The sequence below is a fragment of the Candoia aspera genome, chromosome 2 (assembly GCF_035149785.1).
Source record: "Candoia aspera isolate rCanAsp1 chromosome 2, rCanAsp1.hap2, whole genome shotgun sequence".
In the NCBI taxonomy this organism is placed as follows: Eukaryota; Metazoa; Chordata; class Lepidosauria; order Squamata; family Boidae; genus Candoia; species Candoia aspera.
In genome coordinates, this window is record NC_086154.1 from 265,649,829 (window position 1) to 265,672,675 (window position 22,847).

At 57.5% G+C, this 22,847-nt stretch overlaps 2 protein-coding genes across 3 annotated transcripts; both read left to right on the top strand.

The window, feature by feature from the left end:
- The first annotated feature begins 83 nt into the window (after window positions 1–83).
- Window positions 84–10,525, top strand: GBA2 (glucosylceramidase beta 2). 2 transcript variants are annotated; one of them, XM_063295952.1, is made up of 17 exons: window positions 84–318; window positions 400–491; window positions 577–692; window positions 820–1,038; window positions 3,496–3,735; window positions 4,379–4,481; window positions 4,558–4,711; window positions 5,410–5,535; window positions 5,965–6,140; window positions 6,259–6,363; window positions 6,684–6,791; window positions 7,365–7,516; window positions 7,612–7,718; window positions 9,253–9,395; window positions 9,469–9,584; window positions 9,684–9,875; window positions 9,955–10,525. In XM_063295952.1, the coding sequence occupies exons 1-17, from the start codon at window positions 95–97 to the stop codon at window positions 10,183–10,185; spliced, it is 2,604 nt and encodes an 867-aa protein (XP_063152022.1). In that variant the 5' UTR covers window positions 84–94; the 3' UTR covers window positions 10,186–10,525. The 2 variants fall into 2 exon arrangements, with proteins under 2 accessions (XP_063152022.1, XP_063152023.1); XM_063295953.1 differs by lacking the exon at window positions 9,684–9,875.
- Window positions 10,526–20,379: 9,854 nt separating this feature from the next.
- LOC134491900 (avidin-like) lies at window positions 20,380–22,303 on the top strand. The gene is made up of 3 exons (XM_063295959.1): window positions 20,380–20,737; window positions 21,015–21,135; window positions 22,151–22,303. Exons 1-3 carry the CDS (start codon window positions 20,569–20,571, stop codon window positions 22,182–22,184), a joined length of 324 nt encoding a protein of 107 aa, XP_063152029.1. The 5' UTR covers window positions 20,380–20,568; the 3' UTR covers window positions 22,185–22,303.
- Window positions 22,304–22,847: the final 544 nt, after the last annotated feature.

Below are 22,847 nucleotides of genomic sequence, written 5' to 3' on the forward strand. Positions count from 1 at the left end.
GCGGGGCGCGCCGCCCGCCAGCCCTCCGGCGGTCCTCGGCCGGCCGCCAGTTCGTTGCGCTGCGCTGCGCTGTGCTGCGCTGCCCTAACGGGCCATGGCGGCGGCGGGCTGCGGGCGGGAGGCGCGCGGGGAAGCGGCGGCGGCGGCGCCGCGCCCGGAGCTGATGAGCCGCTACGAGGGCCGGGCGGCGGGGCGCGGCGTGCCGCGGTTCGGGTGGCGGCTGTGCCTGGCCCACCGCTTCGCCGAGCGCAGGAAGCCCGTGCAGGCCTCGGACGTCTCCCCCGCGCACGCCCTGCAGCACCTGGGGCTGACCTTCAGGTAGGGCGCCCGCGCCCCTCCCCAGCCCAGCGGGGCCTCCCCCTTCCCCTCCGGCTGACACTGCCCCCCCTGCGTCCCCAGGTACCTCGCGTGGTGGTACCGGAAGACGCGCGTGGAGAAGAGGCAGCCCTTCATCGACCTGCTGAACCCGCAGCCGCTGCGCCCGATCTACGGTGAGGGGCGCGGGGGGGGGGCGGGCGGGCGGGGGGCGCCCGGCCGGGGAGAGCGCTGACCGCCCCTCCCCCTCCTTCTCCGCAGGCTGCCCGCTGGGGGGCTTGGGCGGAGGCACCGTCACGCGGGGCTGGCGCGGGGACTTCTGCCGGTGGCAGCTGACGCCCGGCTTGTACCACCACAGGGCGGTGGTGGCTGACCAGGTGGGTCCGGGGGGAGGGGGAGAGGAGGGGCGCGCCCTCTGGGGCTTCTCTGGCGCCGCCCCCGCGGAATGCGGGGGGGGGGGCGGGGCGCCGCCGTCCTTCACCCTCTCTTCCTCCTCCCGCCCAGTTCACGGTCTGCCTGCGCCGGAAGGGCCGGACGGTCTACCAGCAGGTGCTCTCCATCCAGCGGCCCAGCCGGCTGCAGGGCTGGAACTGGGGCTTCTGCGGCCACTATGCCTTCTACCACGCACTCTACCCTCGGGCCTGGACTGTCTATCAGCTGCCCGGGCAGCAGGTGGTGCTGACTTGCCGGCAGATCACGCCCATCATCCCGCACGATTACCAGGTGAGCTTGGCTCCCATCGCTGTCCTCCTGAATCCTGAGCTAAGGGGCTCCATCTCTCCCTTCTCCCTCCCTGGGTGAGGGCTGATGGAGAGGGCCAGGTGCCTTTTCCTCTAGACTCCCCCTGTCCACACCCATGGCACCTTAACAGGCATGCCCTCCGGGAAGACTAACCACCACCTGCTTCTGTGATGCCCTTTTGGATTGCATCTTTGGCCACCGTTGGTCCTGGGGTTGGCTTCCCAACAACCTTCCTGCTAGAGTAATCTCTTCAGTAAATATTTTCTTCAGCTGAAGCTGGTGGTCAAACAGAGGATCTTGGCCTGGGTACTGGAAGTTATAATTTTTATTTCATCTGTTCAGTCGTGTCGGATTCTCGGAGACTGCCAGAACAAATTGCTGCAGTTTTCTTGGCAGGGTTTTTCAGAAGCGGATTGTCATTGCTTCCTTCCTAGGACTGATAGAAAGTGACTGGCCCAAGGTCACCGAGCTGGCAGGACTAGAACTCACAGTCTCTGGGCTTCTAGCCTGATGCTTTGACCACAATACCAACTGGTTTTCTTAGTAATAATTAACTTGCCTTTTGCCGAGATGTTTTTGAAAGGTAAACATGAAACTTCTGGCTTAAGGCTGAGATTTAAAAGGTCGTCAACCTTTTAAGCATGCAGCATATAGGTGATTCCTCTGCAAGGAGAGTTTTTGCTTCTCCAGGCTGACCGTCGTGCCCCCCACCAGCTCTTTTCACACTCCAGTTCATGGAGGACAAGGGCCAGCCTGGGGCAACAGGGAAGAGCCTGATAGTCCTTCTGAAGCCACAGAGGGCAGTATTGCCAGGGTAGAAGGAAGAATATTACTCCCTGGCAACTGTCCAGGGCCTGTAACTCTCTTTCAGCCCAACTCACTTCACAGGGTTGTTGTTGTGGGGAAAATAGGAGGAGGAAGGAGTATTGGTATTCTGCTGCCTTGAGTCATATATGGAAAAAGAAGGCGGGATAAAAATCTAGAAAGAAGTCTCCTTGTCCAGCTCTATCCATTCTTACTGGGACAGGTGAATGTCCTCAGGGAGAGGCAGTCCCCAAAATAACCTGGCCCTGTGCCATGCAGGGTTTGAAGGTGATGCCCAGAACCCCAGATTGCACCTACAAAGAAACTGGAAGCAAATATGATTGCACAGCAGCGGTGTAGCATGGATGGACCAAAATTGCACACACGATTGCATTGCGTTCTGGACCAGATGAAATTTCTGGGTGGTCTCTGAGGGCAGCCACATGGTCCAAATGGGAAGTGACTGGGGCAGGAGTACTCACAAGCAGGGCCTCCTGGTCCAGCAACAGGTGCAGTTGGAACACAAGATACAGGTCTTCCTAGCCACAGCGGCCACCTGTTCCTTGAGCAGGAGCCGCACGTCCAGGAGGACCCCCAAATTAGGCACTGACTGTTTGGAGGAGGGCTTCCCCGTTGGAGAGTTAAAGAAGGTAACTGCAGATTCAGGGGACCCAAAACCCTGAGCCCCTCTGTCTTGCTAGGGTTGAGTCCCTGCTGGTTTCATCCCATCCAGCCTGTCGCAGCCTGCAGGCTCTGGAGAAGCACCTGAGCAGCACTACCTGCGCAGCGTGAGGCAGAGATGTAGAAATGGGTGTCATCAGTGCACCAATGATCCCCTTGCTGCTGAATAATCTCACTCTGGGGTTCCTGTAGGTGTGAAACAGGAGAGGTCAGAGACCAAAGTCCTGAGCCCCCCCCCCAAAAGGGCCCCAGAGCTCGACCTCTCCAGCCATCCCAACACCGACTGGTACTAGCCACAGCGGGAGAAGAACCTCTCAACATAGTGCCCCCTGCTCCCATACCCCAGAGGATGCTGTGGTTGATGGTATCAAAAGCCTTGGAGAGATCTAAGAGGGCCAGGACGAATTCATCACCCTCATCATGAGCCCTCCAGAGGTCATCCACATGCATGACTTAACGCCATCTCTGTAGCACAACCAGGCTCGAATCCAATCCAGCCTGTCCCTCTGTGTCTTGGAGAGCACAGCCATTCTCCTAGCACACTGCATGACAAAAAAATGTGCGATTTCCTAATCTGGCTTTGGGATTAGCCTGTCTCAGAACCCAGCCTTCCAGCTGCCTGAGCCAAGAGAAGCGGAAAGCACAAGGGGGGCTTGATGGGAGGAAAGATTGGGGGAGCCCTCAGGAAGGGCTTCTTCAGGAGAACTCAGTGCCACCAGAGGGAGCAGGGCTTCCTTGAGGGGAAAGCATGAAAGGCTGACGGGTGGGGCCACCAATGCCTAGTTCTAGCTGAAGCTGGAGATTTCCTTCAGGCGGGGGAGTGTTTGCTTCTGAATCCAGCCTTGCTCAAGTGCTCCTAGAAGGGAGCCTGGGAGGGGGCAGGCTAGGCAGGTCTGTGGTCTGATCCGGCACAGCTCCTCTGAGGTGCTCAGAGCCCCTGTGCCGTGTGCTTAGGATTCAAGCCTTCCCGTTGGAGTTTTTGTCTGGGAGGTGGAGAACGAGAGCACAGAGGAGGTGGAGGTCTCCATCATGTTCACCTTCCAAAATGGCATGGAGACCAAGGAGGACCGGCAGGGCGGGCACTGGAATGAGCCCTTTAGCATGGAGAAAGAGGGCTGCCGCGTCCATGGCGTGATGCTGCACCACGTTGCTCCGGTGAATCCCTACACCTTGGCCATCTCTGCCCGGGAGAAGGTAAGCCCCTTGGAGACACCGGCAGCCTGAGCCACGGCTGGAGATGGACCCTCAGCTTGCGAGGGACAAGCTTCCTCTGGAGGCTTAAAGGCAGCCTGGGGCAAGCAGGCCAGAGAGCTGTTCTTTGGGCAGTGGCCAGAAGCGCAGCTGGCTGGGGCCGGGAATGTCCCCAGACCTGAAACGTTTCCGTGCCCAAGGGATCCTTAGGGGATCCCCTTGCCGGCCTGCAGGGGGGCTTCTGGAAGTTTCGGCAATGATTGAGAGCCCATTTGTGGCTTTGCTGGTTCTTGCTGCTTTGCCACTTCTCTGTTTATATTGCCCCAAAGGGGGTGCCTTTGTTTCAAGGAAAGGCTGGTAGGTGAATTCCCTGACTCTGGGTTTTAGAAGACCCCCTTGCCAATGGCCCCCCGGTCAACCCTGGGGGTGCCTTCATTCCTCCTGCAATGTCTGGAGCTGCTCTCCCATTGCCGGTGGCTGCCTGCTGCTCTAGTTGCTTCCTGCTTGGCTCCGTCTTGACCCCTGTCCTGCCCAGTCAAGGCTGGGGAGAGGGAGGCTTGGCTTATCCTACCCTTTCCTCCTCTTGGGCTGGCCTCTGCCAGCTGCAACTGGACTGGATCGTTCCATTCTTCCTTGGCTCCTCCAGGCAGGTGTCACCGTTACCCATCTCACGGCATTCAATCCTGCTGGCACAGGACAGGAGGTTTGGCAGGATCTCCTGGCAGATGGCCGGCTGGCATCTCCCCAAGGTGAGTCCTGGGCTGTGCGAGGCAGCCAGAGAAGGGTGAGCGGCTGGCCCCTGACATGCAGGGCTCTCTCTTGCAGGTCAGAGCGCCCCCACAGAGAAGGGGGAGGCTTGCGCAGCAGCAGTTTGTGCCACGTGCATGGTGGTGGGCCACGGTCGCGGGATGCTGGAGCTGGGCTTGGCCTGGGATATGCCGTGCATTCGCTTTGGATCTAGGGAGAAGGAGCATCACCGGTGGGTGCTTCCTGGGAAGGCCTGGCTCCTGGGGGGCCTCTGTGCTTCAGGGGTGGGCCTACTTGACCTCTTTCTCTCAGGGTGGCCCATGCGGCTCTGCCGAGAGTGGGCTGCTTCTGCTTTGTGAAGTGGAGGCCGGTGGTCTCCAGGGCTGTACAGCCAGGGAGCACGCTCACGCCCACAGGGGCTGGGGCAGGAAGCTGTCTCTCCATCCCCAAAGGGGCAACATGGTTTCCTCTGTCGGATATCTGCAGACAGCCTTCTTCTTTGGGACGGCCAGTGACAAATCATGGGTGGGGGGGGCAGCGCTGGTGCTTGGGTTTGGTTCGAATGGGGTTGGGCACTTGCGGGTTTGGTGGCTGGTTGGAAGCCAGCCCCTTTTTTGGCAGCCCACTGAGCCATCTGAAAGAAACATCCCTGGAGCTCGGCTCCAAGAGCCGCTGGGCCTCCTTGGCCAGAGGCAGCCTCACCCCTCGGTCGGGGCCAGGCCCCTGCCGGCTGCCAAGAAGATGGCAAGGCGGGGGGAGCCTCTCTGCCAGGAAAGTCCTTTGGGTGCATCAGGGGAGCTGCCTCCAGCTGGGCCACCGCAGGCTGCACTACTGCAGGTGCCTTTGGAGAGAGGTGTCTTGGCTTCCTCGCAGTTGCCTGGAGACCCCGCTCTGGCTGGCTGAAGGCCCCTTCTTTCTCTCTACCCGCAGGTGGTACACCCGCTTCTTCGGCAGGGGTGGGGATGCCTGTCCAGCACTCTCCCATCACCTGCTCAGCCACTACAAGGCGTGGGAAGAGAGGATCGAGGCCTGGCAGGAGCCCATCTTGGGGAACAGGTAGTGCCCTGCTGGCCAAGCTCTGCAGAGGCTTCAGGGGCACAGGAAGACCACTTTGGGCTGAGCGGCGGCTCCTGTTGCTGCCGCTACTCCAGAGCCCGGTTTCTCCCGTGATCTGCTCTGGCCAAACTACGGCCATAAAGCACGGCTCCTTTCGGGCCGCCTCCTGCCTGGCCTTCAGTCATATCCCTTCCTGTCCAGGTTCTGCGAGCGTTGGGGCTACCTCACCCACCAGCCACAGCCCCCAACTTGGCCCTGCTTTGCTTCTGCTGAGCTGGTAGCCGCGCTCTCTCTCTCCCTGGGCTCCAGACAGGGTCTGCGCGCCCACTAGGGGTCCTGGCCCTCCCTCTGCGGCCCTTCGCTTCTCTGGACAGGCTGCCCAGCTGCCCCCCAGGCCCCTGCTGAGGAGCCTCTTCCTACCTCCCGCAGCAACCTGCCCCTTTGGTACAAGTCGGCCCTCTTCAACGAGCTGTACTTCCTGGCTGACGGAGGCACCCTGTGGGTGGAGCTGTTGCCCGAGGACAGGGCCACCCTGCGCAACTCCCGGGGCCTCTCCCAGCTGCTTCCGGTCTTGCAGGAGTTTGGGAGGTTTGCTTATCTGGAAGGTGGGTGCCTGCCAGGCTTTGCCCTGGGCCCCTGGGTTGGCATCCTGGGTTTCCCCCCAGGGGCTTTCCGGCCCAGCAGTTCCCTAACTGATGCCCTGCTGCTGCTGCTCCCTTCCAGGCCAGGAATACCGAATGTACAATACCTACGACGTCCATTTCTATGCTTCCTTCGCTCTTGCCATGCTGTGGCCCAAGCTGGAGCTTAGCTTGCAGTATGACATGGGTGGGTGCCTTTCCCCGTTCTCTTCCCCACTTTGAGCATTGGCGTGGCATTCCTTGACCAGGGTTGTAGGAGGCCTGGGCTAGAGGTGTGCCCGAGGGGGTGGGCATTCCCCCCTTGGCCCTTGCAGGGCTTTATGGGTGGGAGGGGAAGCCTCCCTTGAGCCCCATCTCTGTGGCGTCCTCTTGAGGCCCTGGCTTGTGCCAAGGGGGAGTCCTCTTAGCTGGTGGCAAAGTCTCCCAGGCAGAGGGCTGTGTGTTTTGGCCTGGCGCCCCTGGCTGGCTCCTGGGACTGCTGCTGACTCTGCCCCTGTCCCACTCCAGCTGCTGCTGTGCTGAATGAGGATGCGCGTCCCCGGCAGTATCTCATGAGTGGGCAGACAGCCCCGGTGAAGCTGCGCAACGTGGTTCCACATGACATTGGAGAGCCAGGTAGAGCGTCTTCTGTCGGGATGTGGGTTGAGCCTCGCTTCTGAAGCCACAGCCCGAGGACGTGGTGAGCTTCCCTGGGCTGTGCCTTGTGGTTAGCCAGCATCTCAGCAGCTGCCGCCCACCAGCCCTGGGCTTGGGGTTTGCTGTGTGGGAGCTACCCCTCTGGAAGGCTGGGTGGCGCTAATCCAGCCCCGAGTTTGCCTGAATGTGCCCAAAGGACAGCTTCCCCTGGAGCCACTCTCACCTGGTCCGCGTCCCAGAGAGAAGATTGGGGTGAGCAGGGCCGCTGGGGGGCTCCGCCTGGGGGAAGCCATGCGTCCTCTGCCACTCCGTATTTCTGGGTGGGGAGGAGGAAGGAAGCATTGGACTTCTCAGCAAAGCCACCTGGAGACAGAGGCAGCTCCGGCTGGGCAGCCGTTCCAGCGGAGGCCTTTGTCCTTGGGAGGGCGTGGGGCTCCTCCTTGGGTTTGCAGCCATGGGAGCCGAAGAGTGTGGCGGGGCCCGTTGCAAGCTCAGGGATGCGGGCCGGCTGGGAAGCAGGGTGCCATGCCTTGCCCCGCTCTCTCCTGCCAGATGACGAGCCCTGGCAGCGAGTCAACGCCTACCTGGTCCATGACACGGCGGCCTGGAAGGACCTCAACCTGAAGTTTGTGCTGCAGGTCTACCGGGACTACTCTCTCACACAGGAGGGGTCCTTTTTGCAGGACATGTGGCCCATCTGCCAGGTGGGCAGCAGGGTGGGAGGTGGGCACATCAAAGGCGGGGGCTGCCTGCGACCCTCAGGGTCCTCCCCCCAAATCTCCTTCTCTGCCTCCCGCAGACTGTGATGGACTCGGAGCTGAAGTTCGACACAGATGGGGACGGCCTTATTGAGAACTCGGGCTTTGCTGACCAAACTTACGACGCCTGGGTGGCGACCGGGGCCAGGTGAGTGAGGGCACCGGGGCCAGGCTCCCAGTCCTCTGGCGATCCAGGAAAGCCGCTTCCTGCAGGGTGTTGGGAGCAGCCCTTAGCCCGCCCCCTGCCTCTGTGCTGAAGGGACCTCCCCCTCAGGCTGCTGTGGGTCCTACGGGGACTGCATGGCTTCCCAGAAGGACCCAGCCACGTGCCACACTCCCGTAAGTGCAGCCTGGGGTGGGGAGTACCATTTTCTCGCTGACCTCTCATTTTTCACTTTCCAGCTTCCTCTTTCCCTTTCCCTTTCCTCTGAGTAGCAGGGGTGGATTGCCTCCCCTGAGGGTCTTTGATCCTGAGACCCCATTTTATGCCCCTAACCCCGCCCCATGTAAAAATCACAACCCACTCCTCTTGCGTCCCAGCTCCACGCCGCAGAAGCCTTTCTGGAAGATCCTTTGGCTTACTGAGTCCGGCTAGCCAAAGGCTCTGTGACCCAAGCCCAGGGCTCTGTGCCCGGAGGGTGGTGCCGGTGGTTTCTTGGGGGCCAAGCCTCCTGCTGAGCCCCTCCCTGCCAGGTAGGCCCTGCTGGCTATGCCGGGTGGAGGAATGGGGAGGACGCTCTGCCTGCCCCCCTCTCCTGGCACATCATTCCTGGGCTTTTCAGCTCTGCAGAGGCTGCCTTGGTAGCCTGGAGAATGGCCGCCCCCCCACAACAAACATCGCTGTGGCTGAGTGGGACCGCACAAGTCCCTGCTGATTTCTGGGATGTTGTGCAAGGTCAGCCGCTGTGGCCAGGTGTTCTGCTGCCCTCGCCTCACCTGGATGAGGCCAAGGAGGGGGGCTGACTGTGCCCCCTGCTTTCCCACTCTGCAGAGCTGGGCAAAGAACATGGCCTGGATTCGGGGCTTCCTCCGTGGGGTCTGTGCCTGCCTCAGGGAGGCCATGCCCTGAGGGAAAAAGCCAGGTGGGTCACTGGGCCGAGAGGGCGAGACACTCCCGCAGGAGAGGGCTGGCGTTAAGAAGACGCTCCCCCGCAATTCCCTGAGGGAGAGTGGGACGGGAAGCATCCTCAGCCTCATGGGAGGCCAGCTGGCCCTACAAGGGAGACGAGATGGGGAAGGCTGGGGCTCCCCCGTATCGAGATGGCCTCTGCTAGCAGAGGGGAGTCGGGGAGCGGCTCACCTGAGCTGCTCCCGAAGGCTGCCTTGTAAAGGCTGCCTCATAGCCCCAGACTTAAGGAACATCCAGGCTCTTTGCTCACGGAAAGGCTCCCACCTGTTTCCTTCAGGGCCACCCCCGACCCTCCCTGCCAGCCCAAGGGTGTGCCGCTGTCCTGCTGGGGGCAGCAGGGTCTCGGGTTTCTCCATCTTGTCTTCCCTCCTGGTGCCATGGAAGGGGGAGGGCCTGGGTGTTCAGCCGTCTTCTGAGGGATAGACATGTGAGGAGTGACCTTCTTGGGTCTCCTGGTTGGTGGTAGGGATCAGGAGGCCCCTCTCCTTCCCCTCCTCTGCGCCAGGGCTGCTCAGGACAAGCGCCTGCCCACCTCTCTGCTTTGCTTTGCCAGCGCCTACTGCGGCGGCCTCTGGTTGGCAGCCATCTGCGTGATGTGCCGCATGGCGGAAGCCTTGGGAAACAGGGAGGCCCTGGAAAGGTACTCGGGCATCCTGGCCAAGGGCACCACAGCATTTGAGAGGCTGCTCTGGAATGGTAGGTCTGGGCTGGGGGGTGGCGGGCCCAGAAAGAGCCCCCACAGGACCACCACCTCCTTTTTCCAATGCAGGGAAGTACTACAACTATGACAGCAGCCGTGGCCCCTCTTCGGACAGCGTGATGTCGGACCAGCTGGCCGGGCAATGGTTCCTGCGGGCGTGCGGACTGGGCGAGGGGCAGTCTGAGGTGAGGGCAGGCGGGGAAGGGCCCCTCTGGCCACGAGGGAGGACTGGGACAGGGACGGGCCTTGAGCCAGGCTGCCAGCAAGCCTTCCTCTGCCTGTAGGTGTTCCCCCGCAGCCACGTGCTGAGCGCCCTGAAGACCATCTTCGAGCTGAATGTGCTGGGCTTCTCGGGAGGGGCCATGGGAGCTGTGAATGGCATGCGCCCCTCGGGGCTGCCAGACACCTCCAGCTTGCAATCGGATGAGGTGTGGGTCGGCGTGGTGTATGCCCTGGCCGCCACCATGATCCAGGAGGTGAGTTATGGGGGTGGGAGGGGTGGGATGCCGGCAGGCGGGGGCCGGGCTGACCGGGTTCCCTCTCGTCTGTGTGCAGGGCCTCGTGCAGGAGGGCTTCCGCACCGCCGAGGGCTGCTACCGGACCGTCTGGGAGCGACTGGGGATGGCTTTCCAGACCCCTGAGGCCTACTGTGAGAGGAGAGTCTTCCGCTCCCTGGCCTACATGCGCCCCCTCAGTGTCTGGAGCATGCAGCTGGCCTTGGAGCGTCGGGCAGCACAAGGGCATCCCCTCCCAGCTCAGCCTGTGACCAATTCGGTTGACCTGTGAGCCAGGGAGATGCGGTCGGGCAGTTGGCCGTACCCGGCCACAGCGGTCGCCTCCGCTTTCCGTCCTGAGCTAGAGCTGGTCCGTGGGTGCCGTCTGGTCTGCTCCTGGTGGGAACGAAGGAAGGCCCCCTCAACCCCTCCGCCTGGGGCAGGGGTGCCAGGCCAGAGCTGAGCTCTTTTTATGAGGGGGACAGCTTATCTCTGATGAGCTTGGAAGTCTCAACATTCTTCAATTTTTACCCCCCACCCCCTGATTTGCACACAATCAAGTTCTGTATAATCTGGAGTTATTTTTAGATGCTGAATAATTTTAATTTAAAATAAATAGAACTCAGCAAGGAGACTTTGCAGAGCCCTTGATGACAGCCGCGATGTGTGAAGGCAGGAGGGGGAACACCTGGCCTGGGTGCTCCAGGTGCCTCTGGTCTGGTGCAGGCAGATCTCCTCCCTGCAGGCCTGGCAGCCCCGAGTCTGGTCTGTCCCTGGGCAGGGACATCCATCTTCCAGGGCAGGAGGCTTTGCTGCAGCCACACTGCCAATGCCTGGTCTCTCTGTCAGGGCCCTGCCAGCCTGTCCAAGTGCTCCCACCACTTCCAGAGATTTGGGCACAGGTGTATGTTCACCGGGGCAACGTCTAGCTGGGCAGGCCAGATTTGGGCAAGGGAGACTTGCCTCCAGTGGGTCCAAAGGACTGCCATCCCCTTCCTCTGGAAATGTTCAAAGCTTGACCTGTCCCACCTTGGCCTTTGTGGGTTGTGCAAACTGTGTTGTGAGAGAATATATGTAGCTCAGGGTTGAACTGGTATCCTTGGCGCTCTCTAACTCCACCCTATCCCTGAGCTGTGTGTATTCGAGGACTCCGGTGTGTGTTCTGTTGCCTTGAAGCCTTTGTTCTGGTACTTTCCCACATGTTGTGTAAACCTGAGTGGGTCTCACGGTTCTTCCATATGTGATCATTCACACAAACCCATGACACAGAACTCCATATTACTTTTGCCCCCAGGTAGTACACCCTCCCTGACCTTAACAATAACATACGGGTATTAATATGCTGAGACATAGTTCTCGTGACCCTGGGAAGACATGTGGAGGCCAGGCCACGTAAATGGTTCAGAGGGGGCCCTAGCTGGGATGAGAGGATCACCCAGTGCCCCAAAGCTGCTACCAGGAGGAGGAGTGGCTGCGGACCCCCTGGAAAGCTCTTGGCAGCAGGATTGGGCCCTGGGGGCATGCTGACTGGTCATGGCAACCTTGCTCTATCTGGTTCAAAACTCACACAGCTGCATCTGTTCGGCTCCCTTGGCCCCGTTCCTCTTCTGCAGTTTACCACAACTGCGCCGTGCAAGCAAGACCTTGGCCCCAGCCCAGGCTTTCAGCAGGATTGAGCCCTGCCCTCCCTGAAGGTCAGAAAAAGCTCAGTGCTTTTGCAGGGGGGTGAAGTGGCCTGTTGTAGGCGTCACCGCACCCCAATGTGCTGGCCCGTCCTCGGCAGTCTCTGCCCTGAGAATGTTGGCATTCTGTGTAGAGGACAAGGCCACAGTTAGCAATGCACTCAGGAGGCAGAGTGGCAACTCCGATGCAGCCAATCTTAATGCTGACCCAGCATGCCAGGCCACTGAGGAAAGCACCTGTGTCTGGTTGCATCGGGAACGGCCCTCCTTTGGGAAAGTCGCAAGCTGAATGCTTAGGGGAACTGCTGAATGCGACAGTCCCCCACATTGCCAGAAGGCAGACTTTTGATGTATAGCCCACGCCCAGCCCTGCTCAGCTGCCAGGAATCCAGGCGCCGGCCAGGAAGGGGACAGCTGGGGCTGCACCCACTTCTGCATTGCCCAGGGAAGTGCCTTACCCAAGACCCTTCCTGCTGATGAAGCCCCAGAGGAGGGGTTGTCTCTGTCTTGGGGGGAGGCTGGGTGCTCTTGCTGCTTGCCAGGGCTGAGTGGAAAAGAATTGGAGGGCAGAGAAGTCCCCCACAGAGGAGATGCCCTTAACAGGAAAAGGAAGTGTGGTTTCTGCTGGTGTTCACCGTGACCAGAGCTGTCTGGCCTCTCTGAGGAACCAGGCGATTGCCCAAGCCTATCCTGCTCCCAGTATGGGTTCAGAGCCAAAGCGAGGCTTGTTTACTCCAAGCACTAGGAAGGAGGCTGAGGGAAACGCCTTCGTTCTGGGAGGCCAGAGGGACCCAAATGAGGGTGCTGGAGACTGGGAGGAGGAGGGCGTGTGGTTTGCAGGCTTAGGGTGTTGCTCTTCTGCTGATCAGGACCCCCGAAGTCTGGACTGCTTTCCCGCCCTCCTGAGCTGCCGCTGGTGGCCATGCTTTTAAGGAGCCCCTCGAAAGCAGCAGGGCACGAGATACCCACCCTCGCCCACATTTCAAAGCAGCCCCAGTCCAGCCCTGCAGCCTGGTGGGCTAGCAGACAGTTCTTGGTCCATGAGGAGAAGGGGGAGTGGTTGGCTTTCTCAGGGTGGTCTCTGTTAAAGAAGGACACCTTCCTTCTGGAAATGAAACAATTATCCCGAAGGGAAAAAGAGGAAACAGACAGACAAAACAGGAGCCGTCCCTGGTGCTGCCTCCAGAAGTGCAGCAGAGACCACACCCCTGCAAAGGGCTCCCTTTGGTTTGGAGCTAAGGGCAGTGGGGAGGGGGAGGGGGTTTCCCTGGAGGGGGCCTGGGGCCAGGCTGCTCTGGGGCCTTAGTGGAACCCAGGGAAGGAGAAGGCCACTGCTGGGGTCTCTGGGGGCAGGGAGAAGGTGGGGAGAGGGACCACGCTGAATTTAAGCAGGTCTGTGTTTAAAAGACTTGAAAAGAAAACAGAGATGACCCTTGAAGATGTATTCAGCAATCAAATGTTTACTATTAATTCATTTATTGAGTTTGTATGGCTGCCCATCTCACAAAAAAGTGACTCTGGGCAGTGTACAACACCTAATTTTAAAAAGACAAATGTATAAAAATGTTCATTATAAAAAGCACAAGAACAAGAGAGGATGATGATAGTTGCAGCGAGGGAGCCATTGCAAGGTCTCCCCAGTCCCTGGTACCCGCTGTTCTGTTAACACAGCCAAGTTTTGAGGGATTTCCGGAAGCATGGGAGAGAAGGGACCAATCTCACTTCGGGAGGGGGGATGATGTTCCGCAGAGCAGGCCCCATGGCAGAAAAGGCCTGGGTCCCTCCAGATGAACCTCCTTGGTGGACAGGGCCTGCAGCATGCCTCTTCTGCTGGGCCTCATGGGATGGGCTGATGTAATTGGGGAGATGCAGTCCCTCAGGTAACCCGGCCCCATGCTGTGAAAGGCTTTAAAAGTCAAAAGCAGCACCTTGAGTTCCACCCGGAAGCAGACTGGCAGCCAACTGATGCAGCTCACAGAGCAGAGGCCGTTTTAGGGGCACAAATAACTGCCGTGCTGCTGCATTCCAGTTGAAGCTCCTGGATACTCTTCAAGGGCAGCCCCACGTAGAGCACATTGTAGAAGTCCAATCAGGAGGTGACCAGGGCATGAATGACTGAGCAGAAAGGCTACCCCTTTGTGCTCCCCTTTCAGTTTTGGCTGGGCCTTCGGAAGTGACAGGGAGGCGCAGCTGCTGGACTGCAGTGAGGAAAAGAAGGGTTGTTCCTTTCCTGCCATCGTTCTGAGCAGTTGATGTAATCTGGCCCGGAGCCTCCCTGACTGGTCTGATACACCACTGGAGCATTCAGGATTGCCACCATCAGAGCGGCTAAGGGCAGTTTTGCTGGAGAACTTGAGGAAGGGTCGCCTTGCTCCTGATTTTCCCCTGCGTTTGTGCCCAGCAGGATTGGATGGAAAATTCTACCCAACAAGGAGTGAAAAATTCCATTTGCTTTCATAATCTGTTTCCACATTTTGAGCAAGTTAGTCCTGTAAATGTCAAGTTCTTCAAACATTTTCCTTTCGTTACTGAATGGAAGAAAAACCTAAATGGATTAGTAAAGGGAGCACAAGGGGAGTCTGTGGTTCTTTTTTTCCATAAAGCATTACTTGTGCTAGAGGCAAAACTCATTTTCTCATTTCTTTCTTACTGTGCAAACTTTTTTGTTTATACATCCAAAGGAGCCAAATAATAAACATTTAGTAATTAAATATTAAACATTTTTTTCAAGTGAGGGGAGGGGGTATGTGTAGTTCTCTCTTTCCATGAAGTAATTCACCTTTCAGCGCTTGCTTATTATATCCTCCTTCAGGTAGAGATGCCCATCATCTGACCTCTCTCAAGATAAGCAACATTATGTGAAGCCCTTGGGAAAAAAGACATAGTTGACAAAAGAAATTAAAAGCTTGAGATACAAAAAGAAAACATAACTCAGTCCCCTCCGTACTTTTCTACCCTGGGAAACATCCTGCTCCCCGCCGTGCACCTGGCCAATTCATACCCGCCTTTCCTCCTTTAGGTGCCTCTCTCTCTTCCAAGAGCTCCTCAGCACCTCTTCCAGCCAGACTCCCCACCCACCCCATTCACAGACATTGGAGCAGGAGAGCCCCCTTGCTCTGCAGGGGGGGGCAGGGGGTCAAACTTCAGGGGGACTCCATTCCCATCTTGGACTCGCACGTTTCAGGCAGAGGCATCGGTTTTCAAAAGCAGGCTTGTGCCCATTAATGAAAAGCTACATGGGGGGGGGAGGTAACCCCCCCACAACTGCATTCACTACCCAACCTATGAGATGCCCCCCCCATAGATATGAACTGCTTAAAGTGCCTCATAATAAAACCTTCCTAGCAAGCTGAAGGGCCCTGAGGGACCTCCTCCCACCGACTGTTTCCCTGACAGTTTGCTACCAAAGGCAGAAGCGAAAGGCGAAGAGGAAATCACACACACCCTACCCCCCTGCCCCCTGTGCTGGGTCTCCTTCCTGTTCCTGCCCAGAAGGAACGTGACGGGGCTGTTTCGAGATGCTGTTTCAACTTATTTTTGTTCCTGTTTTCCAATGTAAAAAACTGAACTAAGACTTGGGAGGATACTGGGAAAGGGTTAGTTGTTTGCAGATCAGCTGCTGGCCTCTTTGAATGTTCCCTCTGCTGCAAGCCGTCACCTAAGTTGCTCTGTATGGAAGAGAGAGTTGTGGATGTGAAGAAAGAACATGGGAAGTTGGGTGGGGGTGACGGGGGATGAGGTGGAGGTGGATATGCGGGATCAGGAATGAATGGGCAGCGCTGAGATGGTCTGAGAGGTGTTTTTTTTTCATGTCAGAAGCACCTACCAAGGCACTTCTGTGTTGAAAGGATTTGCCAGTGACATCACTGTTGCCCGGGAGATGCCCAAGGGGGCTCCTTTCATGTCCCTGTTATTTTCCCACTGAAGTGGTACCTATTTATCTACTTGCATTTGCATGCTTTCAAACTGCTAGGTTAGCAGGAGCTGGGACAAGTTGACGGGAGCTTGCGCTCTCAGGTATCAAACTGCCGAGCTGCCGATCTTAATGGTCCTCTGGCTCAGCCTCTTAACCACTGAGCCACGGTGGCCCTTTGTCTGAGAGGTGACCTGGAGAGAATGAATGGGGGTGGGCGGGGAGGAAAGGAACTGTCCTGTTGCTGCAACATTGACCCCTGGACCCCCCGAGCAAAGCAGCATGGTGGAAATAGGGGTAATCCTGCCTCACAAACATAAAGTTACATGTTTGGGAACCACCCCATACATGTATTTGTATTTGCAAAACCCAGAAGTACCGTAGAGCCCTTGGGAAAGGATCCTGCGATGGGAGAGGGCCCTAGAAGAATAAGAAAAACATCACCTTAGCTGGAGTTGTCAGCAGCTGAAGGATCCAGGATGGCTTCCAATCGATGCCTCAGAGCTATTGTTAGTACTTCAGCTTTAGCCTCCAAGCAGAGCATTGGGAGCATTTTGGGGTTTGGTTTATTTGTCAGCTCCTCAAACCCATGTGCCCCGAGAGAATAGAAATGTGATCCAGGGAGATGCTATTAATTTGGATTACCGTATGTTGAAGGCCCCAGATCAGCTTCCGGGTTACAGCCAGTAACCTGGAAGCTAGTAGGAAGCAATAAATAATAAAATACCTGCTCAACTTTATCAAAAAGTGCCTCACCACCCAACCCACTACAACCCATCCAATAGAAGCTATGAAAAGGATAACACTGCCATACATCAGAAACAACTCAGAAACTACCAACAGACTATTACAACCGCATGCCATCACTGTAGCACATAAACCAACTAAAACTCTTCAAAACATATTAAGTAACCCAAAAGACCCAGTAGCCCAAGAAGAAAGAACAGGAGTTATTTACAACATACAGTGCAAAGGCTGTAACAGCCACTATGTAGGACAGACAGGCAGAAGACTAGCAGAGCGCATCCACAAACACCAACTGGCAGTCAGAAGACACAATGAGAACTCCTCAATCCCATAGCACATGGACAGACTCAACCATAGTTGCAGCTGGGAAACTGTGAGCATCCCAGACCAAGCCAAGTGCAAAAACGACAGAGAATCCCTGGAAGCCTGGCACTCAGACCAAGCAGCCATCAACAGACACATAGAGGTAAACCACATTTACATACCATTCAAAAGAGACAATAGAAAAGCCAAAAGACCAGTACACTCCCTTGCCAGCTATCAACACCTAGATATGCAAAAATCAACACTAGGATTAAAACCAGATGAACCATCAAACAGCACAATACACCTTAATCAAGGAACTATTAACTCAGGCAATCAACCCAGCAGCAAACAACAGGCCCATCAAGGAACTCCCAAGGAGAGAACAACACCCCTACCAACACAAGCAGGGCAAGCCACCGGATATAAACTGAGAGCAAGGCCCACTCCCTCTTTGCACTGAAGATGTTGCCTAGTCTGGCAATGAAACGTCTGCAAGAAAACAACCAGGCTCAGAGAGCACCCAGGACTCCACAAATAATAACAAGGTCGCACGGATGGGTTTATCTGATATTCCAACCTCACACTGTACTTTCCGCTGCGACTGCCTTTTTGTCATGTTCACTGTTTCAATGTGCACTGTACATCGTAACGTTTCACATCCCATGGTGCTGACGCACGTTTCTGTTGGGAGGGAGCTGCTGTGAAACCTTGTGCCAAGCTCTGTATCTATGTTCATTTCAATGGAATTTGTTTGGGTTATGTGCTCTGCTCAAGGACTTTTCCCGCGGACCATCAGAAGCCGTTAGGAGCACCTGGGATTGTGAGCCTGGGAAGATTCTACGGGGGGAGGGATCTCATTTGTACCGAGGGTTTTTAGTTTGCATTTGGCGTGCTTTTTCCATTCTCAGCTTTCTTTGTGATCCTGCATACTATTCTTTAATAAATCAGATATCTTTGTGATCCTGCTTATGAGTCTGATGGTGTTTTAGAATAGGCAATCCTTACATAAAGCTGAGAATCACCAAAGTTGTACCGTTAGCTCCTACCAAGATTAGTTTCTTGTGAGGGAAAACAGTTAACGATGGCCGAATCCAAGCTCACGACCAAGAGACTTGAGGAGCCGACTGGCTTGATGCCCGAGTCAACGGTCAGGAGCGGAGAACTGAGCCTCACCCCAGAACCTTCAGGTTTCCGGCAGGATTCGAGTTCCAGCCCCGAGGTAGAGGAATCCGACGATGGGAGAGCACCAGAGCAACCGGCACCCAGCGAATCGCCCGCAGAGTTGATCACCTGGGACAAAATGGGAGAACCCCAGACAGGGACGTCCCAGGCATCCTGGAAGTATCGGTTCCCGCTGACCCCAAATGTAGAATCTACCACGGTATCAGCAGGGAGACAGCCTAACACGCGAGGGAGGGAGGAATCTCAAACCCCTGAAAGGTAAGAGTGGTAGAGGCCAAATTAGAATCGATGGAGTACATGCTAAAAAACCTGTCTCTGTCATGGGGGGGGGGGGGGCAGCCAAGGCGTGAAGGAGATTCCAGCTCCACACAATCATCCTCCATCCCCTCACCCGGACCGCCGGCAGAGCGGGGCCAAAGACGGCGCCGGGATGAATCTCCACCCCGCAGAGTTCGACCATCAGTGTCCCCACCCCAAGGAGGAAGAACTACTGTAACCTGGGGCCCAACCACTCAAGCAGCCGCTAATTCAGCTCCAACAGGAGCAGGGGTGAAAGACTTTTCTGTCAAGTTTGATGGGGATCCAACTAAGCTGTCTTTCTTTCTCACTAATGCTAAAAGTTATATGAGGCAGTTTGGACCATACTTCCCTTCCGAAGAGGCCAAAATAACTGCCATTGCCACCAAGCTGAAGGGACGAGCAACTGACTGGTATGTTCAGTTAAGTGAGGCTGACTCCCCTGAGCTTGAGGATTTTGAGGAATTCATGTGGGCGTTAAAGCTGCATTTTGAGGATCCTCTAGCAATCCTTACACTTTTTCTTTGTGCTGCCTTCACAATGAAGTGGACCAAAGGTACATAAGCCCCAGTTCTGCTTTTGTTCATGGCTGCTCAACAAAGTTTCAAAGCTTTGCTGGGGGCCCGGTATTACCGTATTATTGCTTGGATGCATTCAAATGTAACGATGCTGTATCTACAAAGTGATTTGGTTGCTTTAGATGAGCCAGATTTGAGCCATCACAGGTGCTATGGACACCTCCTGAGCGCTGCATGGCAATTCCCCACAACCTTCCTGCTGCCGCTGCTGCCGCTGCTGCTGCTGCTGCCAGTTCCTGGGCTTCAGGGCTCCCCCTGAGACCCGCAGACTCATCACTGCCCAGAGGCCAATCACCCAGAGTCTCCCGGCCCCTTTTCCGAACTCTCGGAATGGCTATCCTCCCCACACCTGGCAGCCGCTGTTCCTGCTTAACTCAGCACCGGTTTCAAAGAAGGGGGTGGGGTGGGGGTCCTGCCTCTCGATTGCCTTCAGGGGATGGGGGCGGCCAGCGCAGCAACCCTAACCCTAACCCTAACCCTAACCGCAGGCTGAGCTCCAGGCGAGGAAACGGCCAAGGCAGCCCCCACCCACCCCCCGATTCCAAGCGCGAGCTCCGGGCCTTCTCGGAGAAATGGTGGGGAGGTCTGTCGCCCCCGCCCCTTGCTCTCCCCAGGCGGACTGGCAGCAGCTGCAGAGGGTTGAGGCAGAACTGCCTCCCTCCCGACCCCACCGGGGAGGCCGAGGATTAACGGGAGATGGGCAGGGACAAATTAGATAAATAAATAAAATTAAATAAATAAATAAATAAATAAATAAAACTTGGGCAATGGTGCGGGGCGGGGGGAGCCTGGCTTAATGGGGGAGTGGATTCGTTGAGCGCAGCAGCCCGACTCTTCGCCCTACCAACCGCAGTGTTCGGCAGAAACTGAAAAAACATTTCCCGGAGGCGGGCGGGCGGGCAGTGCAGCAGGGAGCGCTTGGGGAGCCCCAGGACGGCCTTCGTGGTCTGCCCTCCACCCCACCCCCTTGCTGCCGAAGTGCCGGTCAGCACCTGCACTAGCGGCCAGCGACTTCCCAGGAAACGCCCGCCCCCTCAGGCGGCGCTTCTGTACATGCCCAGTGGCGCGTGGAGGGGAGGGGTAGCCCAATCCGGGGTGGGGGGACTTTATAAGAGGCATCCAGGCATGGCTGGCCACGCTCAGCTCCTGGAGGCCACGCTGGCAATGGGCGCGGCTCTGTGGCTCCTCGCCTTCCTGCTCGGCTGCTCGGGCACCTATGCCGAACCCCAAAATTCGGAGGAGCCCGCCGTTCCGAAGGTAAGATGCGGGGTGGAGGCAGAGGGTCCAAGCCTGCCCCATGGTAATCCCCACGACCACGCCCCTGCTCGGGTGGGCTGCCGGAGCGGCTCTTGGGCAGTGGGCGGGCGGTGCAGTCTCAGCCTCTGGGCGGCGGACAGCGCTGAGGGCCCTGCTTCCTTGGGATTGATGGAATCCGGTCCCGGCGCGCTGAGAGCAGGAGGCACTTGTCGGGCCAGCCGGTTGCCCCCTCGGCTGCGGAGAAAGCCCGGGGTCCCGGCGTCCCCGATGGCCAGCCGACCTCCTCCCTACTCTATCCTAGCTGTGACTTCAGCAGCCTTTCTCCGGGGCTGGCGGGGCGTTCTCGTTGCTGGCCGCGCTGAAGGCGGGTAGGCAGAGGAAAGACCGACCTGTAGGTGTGCCAAGCTGGGCACGGTCTGGCCTGGCAGGCGCCTCAGCTGGCAGACTTTGGGTGTCCCTCCTTGTGCCAACACCACGAGGCAGGGGCGGCCCTTGGAATCGGGCACGTGAGAGCAGCTGGCTCTTTCAGATCACCCGCCGAGAATGGAGTGAGCCCTGCTGTGGGCAGAGTGACCCGGTCGCCCTGGCCGGAGTGTCCAGCCTGTTGGACAGCTGGACGCGGCTGGTGCCCGCCATCAGCTGCTTTCCTCCCGCCCTGTCTCCCCCCTCAGTGCTCCCTGGCCGGCACGTGGGTGAATGAGCTGGGCTCCAGGATGACCATCGCTCCCACCAACAATCCCGAGGAGTTCCAGGGCTCCTACCTGACTGCCGTGTCAGCCACCGACAGCGCCATCCAACGATCGCCTCTGAAGGGATTCCAGCACCACGTGGACCAGCGGGCCCAGCCCACCTTTGGCTTCACAGTCCACTGGAGCTTTTCTAGTATGGCCGCTCACACTTTGGGGTGGAAGCAAATGGAATGGGAGGAGGGAATCTAGCAGATCGCCCCTTCGCGAGATTTCTGCCTCTTGCCAGATGGAATGTTCCTCCCCGCTTTAGCTGGAGCTGCCCAAAGACTTTGAAGCCCATAAGACCTCCCCCAACCTCCAGGCAGCATTGGCGGGGATGGGGTGTATTTTGATCTATGGGAGATATCCCCCTCCAAGTGCTACCACACCTTTGACCTGCAAATATGTCTCCCATTGATTCTCCACCTCAGATTCCATCACCGCCTTTACAGGCCAGTGTTTCCTGAATGCAGGTGGAAGGGAGCAGCTGCAAACCACCTGGCTGCTGCGCTCGGAGGTGGGATCCATATCGGAAGATTGGGGGGCAACCCGGTAAGGAAAAGTGGGGGTGGAGCTGCTGTGCTCCCCAGCAAGAAGGGCCCCAGAGTCTTCCTGGGGCACCTCTCCCCCTCCCAGTGTGCAAGCCCCCCTGTCCCTTTTTTCTCCCCATTCCCCCTCCCCCAAGCGGCTCTTGAAGGGATGTGCAATTGGCCCTACCCCTAACATTAACCCTAACCCTCTCTCAGAGAGGCTTCGGCACCCAGGGCTGACCAGCTCCCTCAGGAGAGATTTGCAGTTCTAGTGTAGACTCCTCCTCTGCCACTCCTCTGTGGGCCCACACTCAGCGAGCTGGCATTAATCGCTCTGCCTCAAATGGAGAGCAGTGGCCAGCAGACCCCCATATTTGTAGGGGGGATGGTTTAAAGAGGCAGGTTGGGTGCCATCCAAAACCAAGGGCAAGGCGTACAGCAGCTCATCTCATCTCCCAAAGCAGCCACGTTCTCAGCCACTTGGAGGGGGACCCTCGGTAGAGCCACTTTCTAAAAATTATTATTTATTTTCTATCCCACCTTTATTTTTTTAAATAAATAACTCAAGGTGGCAAACATACCTCAAACTCCTTCCTCCACCTATTTTCCCCACAACAACAACCCTGTGGGGGGGGGGGTTGGGCTGAGAGAGTGACTGGCCCAAGGTCACCCAGCTGGCTTTCATGCCTAAGGCGGGACTAGAACTCACCGCCTCCTGGTTTCTAGCCTTAACCACCCGGCCAAACTGGCTCTCAACTGGCTTTAAGGGATGCACACAAGAGGCAGGGGAGGTTCAATTTTGCCCCAGCGTTCTTTGGGTCTGTGTCATTCTCCCCAGCCCTGACGGCTCCTGTGGACCGGAACGTCCCAGAGGGGCCCTTCAGAAAAGCCTTCCTCTCGGCCCTCCCCCTTTTCATTGTCACAGGAGTGGGGGGAAGATGGGGGCATGTGGTAGGGTGCTCAACCCGTGGGGACACCAATCCTAGTCACGCCACCATGGATTTTGTCATCTCTCTCCCCCCCCCCCTTCATTGTAGGGTTGGCACAAACACCTTCCACCGAATCAGCTAAGGGGATGAAGACAGCAAGGCTCGCATGGTTTCTGCCTTGGGGAGCGATGGGACAGCAGTCCTTCTGACCTCCACCCAGGACACACCAGCCGCTCTTCCCCAATAAAGCTTTTGCCTGAAGAGCATCAGCCTCCCCTGGTCTTTCAGAAACTACCTGGGTGCCAGCCTGCAGGCTTCCAGGAGATGCTGTGTACAGTTTGGTCAGGGGGAGGGCCTCAAGGCTAATTCTGGGGTTCAGGGGGCCTTTCCTGGTAGTTTCCCCCTTATTTTGACAAGCATCGGCTTGGCACATGAGGCAAGGGTGAGTGCTCTCTCCATACACACAGGTTTGTGTGGATGTGTGATTGGAGGAGCCCCAAGGAGATGGGGGGCATGGGGGGCCTCTGCTCCTGGTCACTCACGCCTGAGCCGCTTCTTGCCCAGGGCTGCAACTGGGGGGGCAAGCAGGGCATGTGCCCTGGGTGCTGCGCCAGGGGGGATGCCAAAATGAGAGCTGGGGGGTGCCAAAATGGGCGTGGAATCCATGTTTGCCCCGGGTGACCCAGACCCCAGTTGCAGCCCTGCTCTTGCCTCAACTACTGCTCTGCCCTTTACGTTGCAGCTGCCCTTGAAGACTGCGGGAACCTGCAGCTGGTCCACAGTGAGGCAGCGTGAGGCGTTACAG